At 53.0% G+C, this 9,307-nt stretch overlaps 1 protein-coding gene across 1 annotated transcript; it reads left to right on the top strand.

The window, feature by feature from the left end:
* The first annotated feature begins 316 nt into the window (after positions 1–316).
* Positions 317–6,264, top strand: LOC132082863 (thrombopoietin receptor-like). Its single transcript, XM_059487276.1, is given in 10 exon segments — positions 317–370; positions 4,109–4,265; positions 4,428–4,557; positions 4,815–4,987; positions 5,088–5,233; positions 5,376–5,475; positions 5,478–5,534; positions 5,701–5,788; positions 5,907–5,998; positions 6,080–6,264. Coding segments are annotated over 10 exon segments (1,182 nt in total).
* The last annotated feature ends 3,043 nt before the right edge of the window (positions 6,265–9,307 follow it).

The following is a 9,307-nucleotide window of genomic DNA, read 5'->3' as shown; positions in this document are numbered from 1 at the left end:
ATGCTGCTTCAAGGCCTCATATAGTGGCTTGGCTAGGAGACCGAAATTCATGATCCACAGTCGACACCATCCCACCATTCCTAGACAAGATCTCAATTCCTGATGGTTACGAGGCAAAGGAATAGCACATATTGCCTCTATTCGGTTTACTCCCAAATGTCTCTGCCCTTGTGTGATCTCACAACCGAGGTAAATAACGCTATTTTTGACCAATTGAGCTTTTTCCTTAGAAACCTGATACCCTGCTTGGCCAAGCATGTTGAGTAATTTAATTGTTAATTCCACGCACATTTCCCTTTCCTTAGTAGCCAGAAAAATGTCGTCCACGTACTGCAGGACTACATACAAGGATGGGGATATTGTTACCTGGGTTATCTTCCATTCCTCCAGCTCCTTGGCCAGTTGGTTTCCAAAAATAGTAGGGGAGCATTTAAATCCCTGTGGGAGTCTCGTCCACATAAGCTGCTTCTTTCTCCCAAAATCAGGACTCTCCCACTCGAAGGCAAAATATTTCCTACTCTCTACTGCCAGTGGGATGCAGAAGAAGGCATCTTTAAGGTCAATCACTGAGAACCATTTAAACTCCTCCAATACAGATGTTAACAAGGTATAAGGACTAGCAACAACTGGATGTATGTCTTTCACTATTTCATTAATAGCCCTTAAGTCCTGTACCAAACGGTACTTACCATTAGGTTTCTTTACTGGAAAAATTGGAGTATTATACTCTGATTCACATTCCTGTAATATTCCTTGAGCCAAAAATTGTTTAATTAACGGGGCTACTCCCCTCCTTGCCTCAAGCTTCAAGGGGTATTGCTTTATCCTCACTGGTCGGGCCCCTTCCTTTAGCTCCACCTTTACTGGCTGCACAGCTTTAGATTTTCCGGGGACCCCTGACTCCCATACCCAGGGTACTACAGCCTGCTCAATTTCTTCTGGAATAGGAGAGGCATCCACTTCCTTGATTACAAAAATGCCTGCTATTTGTTCCTCAGGTATTTCCAATTTCACCCTTCCCCCTTCAAATATTATTTTCGCATTAAGTCGGGACAACAGGTCTCTGCCAAGAAGGGGTGTGGGGCAGTTTGGCATATACAAAAATTGGTGATCTAATTCCTTCCCCCCAAACCTAAGATTTAAAGGTTGTAAAAATGGTTGTTCCTCTAGCTTCCCTGTTGCCCCCACCACCTGTACCGTTGTGTCACTCAAAGGTCCCAATTGTCTATTGAGTACAGAATAAGTAGCTCCAGTGTCTACCATAAATTCTTGATCCTTTCCATCTATTTCTAAAACTACCCTTAAATCCTTTTCTAGTCAGCTTTGATTCTGATAGTTTCCCAAAACTAGTGCTTGAGCGACTTCTGCTGGTCCTCCTGTGAATCCTCCCACAGGAGCATTCCCCATTGGACCTGTCCTTAATCCCATGTTTCCCATGCCCATACCTCCTCTAACCGGGCATTCATTTTTCCAGTGTCCCAATTGTCGGCAAAACGCACACTGGTTTGGATCCAACCTCCCCATGTTAGGTGCAAACCCAAATCCTCCCCGACCTCTTGGCAACCCCCCTCTGTCCACGATTAGTTCCTCCCCGACCTCGACCCCTAATGGGTCTTCCTCCTGCCCCTGTCTGTTGCATTACAGCCAGAATACTAGCTTGTTGTCTTTTTGCAGTTTCTTTTTCCCTGTTGTTATATACCTTCCACGCTACCTCCAGCATTTTATCCAAACTTCTAGTATCTTCTCCTTCCAGCTTTAGTAACTTTTTCCTAATATCCTCTTGTGATTGCCCCATAAACAACAAGGCCAATTGAAGGTTTCCTGATTGATCCTCTACATCTAAATTAGTAAACTTCCGAGCCATGTCTTTTAATCGTTCTAAAAAGGCAGAGGAGACTCATTCTTGTCCTGCTTGACCGAATACAACTTAGACCAGTTCATAGTCTTAGGTATTCCTGTCCTAATTCCTTCCACCAACAATTCCTGATATCGTTTTACAGCCCTTATTCCTCCCGTAGAGTTTGGGTCCCACTTAGGTTCCTCACTTGGTACCAATTCATCAACTGTCTCATTTAGTTGTCTCAACCGAATCTCCTCACGAGCCTTTTCTCTAGTGGCTCTAATAACCATTTCCTTTTCCGTGGAATCCATTATAGTATCTAATAATACCTGTAAATCATTCCAGTCCGGATTCTGAGTCTTTATTACCATTTTAACCACCCTTGCCACCCTTTCAGGATCCTCCCGATAACTCCCCGCTGATTGCTTCCCTATTACCAAATCCCCGGGGCAGAAAGGCACCTTTATAAGTATCCTTTCTCCCTGTGGTCCCACAGCTTCCCTTAACGGCGCAATTAACTGTGGCCCCTTCTGCCCCTTCCTTCCCTTGTGAGTCCGCCCTGCTAACGGAGTTCCTTTAACACTCTCATTCTTTTCTAAATCACCACCATCACTATCACTCTCACTAGATCCCGTTTTTATAGCTATATCCGCAGAGGGAGCAGGGGGCACATTAGGAGCAACCGGAACCCTCGGAGGTGCTATACAATAAGACAAATCTTCCTTGACTGAAGGATACAAATTACGCTCCTTTCTTTCTTTACATCCCACACACTCCCTTTCATCATTCACTTCTAAAACAAAAATACCGCATTCCTTTTGCCATTCCTCTTTCCGATATAAAACGAAAAACAAATCCAAATATGGTATTTCATCCCATTTCTCATTTCTCCTTAAAAATTGCATCAAAGATTCCATTATCCCCAATTCCAGTGTACCATTCACCGGCCATCCCACTTCCCCAATCTCATATTCAGGCCACCAATGATTACAATAATCTATCATTTTGCTTTTATCCAATTCTTGATAATACCCCTCACTTTTCCACCGTTTCAATATACAACCTAATGGTGTATTTCCAGGTATTTTACCATTGGCTTGCACTAAGGTTTTAAAAGTTTTAAAAGACATCATATGACAACCTTTAATTCCACTATTAATCCCAATAAACCAATATACCTTAAACCAATATACCTTCTCGCCGTCCTTCCCTAAAACAAACAGGAGGTGAGTTCCGGTCCTGCGTCCTTAGACGTCTTATGGCCGGAGCCTAGGCTTTTTTACCAACCACCAAATCCAAATCAAATTATCACCTTTTTCCAATATAAAGCACCTTCGGGCTTACCTTGGCAATTGTCCAACAGGCGCGGGGTGTCGGGTACGACCGATTACTCCCCGAGAAGTGCTCGGTGCTGGCTTGGAGTGGATCGGGACGCAAACCGCCCCAGCAGCCCTTGGAGTCCTGCCGCGGTCGCCAGAAAACTGTTGCCCGATTGATAGATGACACAAAACTCGGATAAGTTTTGTGGGTGCTTTATTAAGGGCCCGGGGAACTGGGGGACTCACGTCCCAAAATCCGAGCCCCCAAATTCACGTGTGGGTGCTTCCCTCTTATACATGCGGTTCATAACAAAGTCTCCAAGAAACAGTTTCCCCGTTCCCCTTGCCTGGTCACAGACCCCTTGTGATACATTCCTTGGTTCACAAACAAGATCATTAATCCTCTGCTTATCTTATTCTAAGAGCATTGTATGCTGCCTCCAGACACGTTAGCATTCTTACTTTCCCGCACTAGTTTAATTATTTATTAAATCCCTAAGACTACCTGCTAGGTTACACACACAAAACTCAACACACTTTTCAGCGACTACAAAACTACTTTTAAACAAACCAGTTCACACACAACTCACTATAATTAAATATTTTGCTAAATTTCATTTCTTTTCCAGCACAAGCACATACCTACTCTACACACCGTGTATGAAGTATAGGGGACAATTCAGAACAATGTTCTCACCTCGCTGGTAACTGCCAAGCAAACCTGACGGAGGCTTCAAAGCAGGACCTCTGAATGGGACCCAGCCAGGTGTTGGATGGTGAAGAGTCCCTTCTCGTTCAGCTCCCTGAAAGGCAGAAGATTGATTTTTCTCTCCCCCAAGGCAGCACCCTCTGAAATGAGCAGCACTGGGACAGGTCCTTGGAGGTGTCAGGGATGGGCAGGGGCCTTTGGAGCCTGCAGTTGCTCCTCAGCTTGGCCCCTCTCCTGCAGAGGCTGGTCCAGGCCAACACTTGGGTGGTGCTCCGGGGCCTGGAGCCAGGGGTGAGGCACCACATCCAGCTGTGCAGCAAGCCCGACGGTACCTCCATGGACGGCGTCTGGGGGCCCTGGTCACAGGCTCTGGCTGCAGAGACCCCCCACTCCTCCGGTGAGCAGCCATCCCCTCTGCAGGGTGCTGGCAGCAACAGCAGGGAGGCACCCACGCCTGGGGCTACAGGGGTGAGGGTCCTGTTGTAGCAAGGTGTGACTCCCAAGTTTTGGGGGGCCAAGGGGAAGCAGCCCCCTCCCTGTCCTGGCTCTCCCTGCCCAGGAGACATCGGGCTGTGCTGCAGAACCCCTTACCTGCGGCACAAGCGCTGCGAGTGGAGCTGGGACCCTGCAGAGCCCCACAGCTCCCACCAGCTCCTCTACCGGCCACCTCCGAGCGGGGCTGGCACAAGGTAAGGGGCATGGCAGGCAGGTGGCACCCATGCAGGCACATCCCAGAGACCACTGGTCCTGCTGTGTCCCAATATCCCACACTGGGCCCCTTGCCCATGCCCTGCTCTGTCCTGCCCTTCCACCACCAATCTCATACCCCCTCACCACATTGCACCTCCAACTACAAGCAGCAGTAGCTTTCCTGGGGAAGAGCAGGAGGAATGCTGGCTGTGGGTTTGCTTTGGTGAGACTGACTGGCTCCCCACTCCTCCCACAGGGAAGATGCATGGCAACAGTGCGAGGAGGTAAGCAGAGGGGCACAGGGCACCTATGCCTGCACTTTCCAGCCCAAGGCTGGCAGTGCCATCTCTGTCCTGGTGAATGTCACCAGGACCCACATGCTGCCCACACTCAGCTACTTCAAGGAGCCCTTTTGGCTGCACCAGGCTGGTGAGTCCCAGTGCCACCGCAGCCCCTGCTTGGCTCACAGGGGACACAGTGTCCCATGTCCCGTTTCACAGGAGCGACGAATGCCTATCCCCAACACCAGCAATGCTCACAGATGCCCCACAGCTTGTGCAGGCAACAGTGTCGCAGGGCCGGCTGAGCGTGCAGTGGCTGCCGCCCCTGGAGCTGCCTGCAGAGCAGCTGGACTACCAGGTCCGCTATGCCATGGAGAAAAGCCATGACTGGAAGGCAAGGCCTGCCCAGGGAAGCCCGAGCAGCGCTGCCCCCCTCCGCTGCTGACACACGGCAGGCGCGGGCTCGGGCCAAGCGGGATCCGCCCCTTGGTGCCAGCCCACAGCAGCCATGCCTCCGGCTCGGCTCTGCCCCGCAGGTCCTGCAGGTTCCGCGAGCAGCGAGGAAAGAGGTCCTGGACCTGCAGCCAGGCTCCCGCTACCCCGCGCAGGTGCGGGCCCAGCCCAGCGGGCCGTGGTACCGGGCAGCTGGAGCGCCGGGACCAAACCCGTTGTGGTTGATGCCGTGGCCGATGCGGGTAAGGGGCAGGGCTGGAGGCTGCGGCCGCAGAAGCCTCACGGCTGAGGGCAAGAGGCAGACAGTGCTGGAAATGGGGAGGGGGGCACGGGGCAGGGGGCTGCGAGGGGCTCAGAGATGGTGGCTCTGGGAAAGGCTACAGTTCCGGCATTCCTCCGCCGATGCAGGCTGGCTCAGCCCCAGTGTTACGGTGGTGCCGCTGCTCTTCTCAGCAACGCTCCTGGGGCTGTGTTGCACCTTCCCCTCCCTCTACAGGTAAGGGCTGTGCCGGGGGCAGGCGGGGGGGTCCAGCACCAAGCCTGGGCACCTTGCATGGGGCATTAGGGCACCTCAAGTCTGAGGGTAAATTCGATGCCCCTTCCTGCGTACCCAGCAACATGAAGCCGAAACTCCGGCCGCCCATTCCTGAGCTGCACCGTGCTCTGGGCAGCTTCCTCCAGGAAAGCAGCAAGCACGGCCAGGCCAGTGGGTGGGCAGGGCGACTCAGCTGCTCCCGGGGGCAGCTAAAATGGCAGCCCCTACCCCGTCCACTCCATATCGCCCCAGGCCATGCCTTCGAAAAGCAGCCGCCAGAGGAGACCGTCCTGCCCTGCCTGCTGGAGGTGCTGCCCGGCCCGCCGCCGGAGCACTCTGGGGGCCGCCTGTCCAGCACCGACATGGCCAACCAGTCCTACCTGCTCATGAGCGGCTGGGAGCCGCGGGCAGCCACGACCGCCCCCACCCCGCTATAAACTCCTGTTCCCCCCGAGCCCCCGCCTGGTCCCTCCTGCGGCGCCGCGCCCCCGGCGCGGATCGCCCCGCCTTAGCAAGACCTGGTCCCGCCTCCGGTCCCGCCCCCTCACTTCACGCGCGGAGCGCTCCGCCCCGTCCCGCGGCTCAGCCAATCGCGTTGCGTCGCGCGGCCGTCGCCGGGCAGTGCGCGGCCGGTGGGTGTGAAGCGGCCCAGCGGGGCCCCATCCGCCCGCCGTTTGAAATGCTGCGGGGCGGCCGAGCGGCGGCGGCGCCGCGGAGGTGAGCGTGTCACAGGGCCGGAGAGGCGGCCTGCAGGCGCAGTCCCGAGCGGGGAGGCTGTGGTGAGGCGGGCAGGGGAAGGGAGAATGTCGCTTATCGGAGGGAGCCCCAAAGAGCGGCTGGAAGAGGTGCCGGCTGATCAAGGACCCCCGAGGAGCGGAGGGAGGGAGGGCGTATCGGCTGACGGAGTGTCCCGAGGAGCGGCTGGGGAGAGTGGGGGTGTGCGTTGGCGGGCAGGAGCGGCCGCAGCGCTTGCACGGTCCGGTGGGGGGAGGCCGGCGGGGCTGTCGGAGCAGGCTCAGCCCGGCCGCTGGGCACGGCTAACCCCGCCCGCCCGCAGGACCACGGCGCAGTTCCTGTTGGAGGCGGACCTGCACGGGCTGCTGAAGCTGGACACGCTGATCCCGACCGCGCCGCCTGCGCCATGGCAGCGCAAGGCCAAGGAGAGCGGCCCCGGGCCCAGCCCCGTCGGCGTGTGGCCCGTGAAGCCGGGCAGTCGCTCCCACAGCTCCAGCAAGACGCCGTCCACGACAGCCGGTGAGCGCCGGCCACCGGCGGCAGAGGTTGAGTGCGGGAGCCCCGCCCAGGCTGCTTGTCCGTAGCCATGGGGCTCTGGGCTCCCTGCCACGCTGCCCTACCGGCTGCTGCTCAGGCAGGAGGAGGTGGGCTGTGCTCCTGACAGCCACCCACCTCCTTGCCAGCATGAGGGGCAGAGCTCTGAGCACTGGGGCTGGCGAGCTGCTGTTCGCCCAGCTGAGCCTTGCTGGCACAGCTGTATGCTAGGACGAGTGTGGGCAGGACTGTCAGCTGACAGCTTTACATCCTGTGAGCGCTTTTGTATCTTCCCCTTATCTCTGGACTCTGGAATTGTTGCACTAGACCCAAGGAGTTGCACCACACTGTCCCTAACCAACTTGGTGGCAGGGAGGAAAATATAAGTTAGTTGTGACTGTGTGGCGTGAGACCTCAGAGTCCTACTTGTCTGGTGGGTGTGATGTGGAAGAGTGTTGGGTTTGCTCCCGTGAAAGCTCTAATGCAGGCTTTTAAATAGCTGTAAGACAATCTTTTCATATGTGAATGCAGGTAAATCTGGAGCCAAAATTCAAAGCTACCCCACAAAGGCCGGGGGGGATCGCTACATTCCCAAACGCAGCACCATGCAGATGGAGATGGCAAATTTCCTCCTAACCAAAGAGAATGACCCTGCTGAGGATTCCCCTACCAAGAAGGTGAGCATGTTGCTAAGTTACAATTGCTTCAACAACCGCTACTCCTTCCTGCCCCTTTACAGAGCAGTGAACAAGAGGTTCTATCAAGTGGGCAGACGGGACTGACAAGTCCCAGCCATCACTACTTGCAGCTCTGGGCTTCAGGAGCCTAGGATGAGACTGAAGCTGTAGAGACTGCCATGCACTCGAAGCCTATGCTGCTTCTGGTAGCAAAATTTGGCTTTTGACTAATGAGGCTTTAAAATGTAGCAGGCAACACAAACACAAAGCTGTGAGCCTATGCAAAGTGAAACTGCTGGTGGTAGCTATTCTAGGACAATGTCTCCACAGGGAACACTTCTGGAATGTTTTACACTGTCTTCTGAAATCTGTTTGTGAAGCATTTGGTCGCTTTGTGGCTGTGGCTTTTCCCACTGGCAATGACACTGAATTTGCCATTGTGTGAAAATGTGAGCCAGGACGATGTATGACAGTCTGAGGAAAAATGCTTTGACCTGCCTCTGTGTGACTGACCCTTGCAGCACAGGCAAACATCTTCAGATTCTAAGAGAAGGGGACTTAGGTGTCTGTTTAAATTGCAGTGTGGGAATTGTTTTAAATGCATTGCACTGAGGGTGATTTGTCTCTGTAGGAGCAACAGAAAGCCTGGGCAGTGAATCTGAATGGTTTTGATGTAGAAGAGGCAAAAATCCTCCACCTCAGAGGAAAACCACAGAATGCTCCAGAAGGTGTGATACAGGCTCTGTGTGAGCTGAATCAGCAGGGGAGATCAGGTCTGGGGAACAGCAACACAGAGGCTCTGTGTGTGGTCACAGGAGAAATCAACTGGTTTCTGAGAGCTGTACAGGCTGGAGTCTCCTTTCTTAAGGTTCCTGAGGTCGAGGGAGGGCATACCAGTTACAGTGAATTTATTTAGGAGAGTTGCTATGACTGCCAGTTGGTCACCTGTTACAGGGCTTGCAAGGGTCTTCAGGGTGGCGAGAGAGACGAGAATCTTGACCTCATGTTCAGAAGGCTGGATTTATAATTTTATGATATATATTACATTATTACTATACTAAAAGAAATAGAAGGAAAGTTCTCAGAAGCTAGCTAAGCTAAGAATAGAGAAAGAATGAATAAACAAAGGGCTGTGTCTCAGCAGAGAGCGAGACCTAGCTCTGCCTTGAGTGGTCAGTAAATCCAAACATCCACCCGAGACCAATCACACATCCACCTGTTGCATTCCCCAGCAGCAGATAACCATTGTTTACCTTTTGTTGCTGAGGCCACAGCTTCTCAGAAGGGGAAAAATCCTAAAGAAAGGATTTTTATGAAAAGATGTCAGTGAACGTTCACCTATACTGCAGGTTCCAAACCTTCATGAAGTCTGTAAGAGCATCAAACCCTCTTCTGTGCACTTTCTAGCTTAAACTGCAACTAAATATATTGGGATTCAAAAACCAGTTTGTCAAATTTGTTTCCATGAATGAGGAAATTGTAGCTCACCCCTGTTCAGCAGTTCATACTGCCAGTGATTTTTAGTGCACTGCAG

This window comes from Ammospiza nelsoni, chromosome 22 (assembly GCF_027579445.1).
Source record: "Ammospiza nelsoni isolate bAmmNel1 chromosome 22, bAmmNel1.pri, whole genome shotgun sequence".
Taxonomy (NCBI): Eukaryota; Metazoa; Chordata; class Aves; order Passeriformes; family Passerellidae; genus Ammospiza; species Ammospiza nelsoni.
Note: the sequence above shows the minus strand (reverse complement) of the source record. Positions and strands in the feature narration are given on the sequence as shown.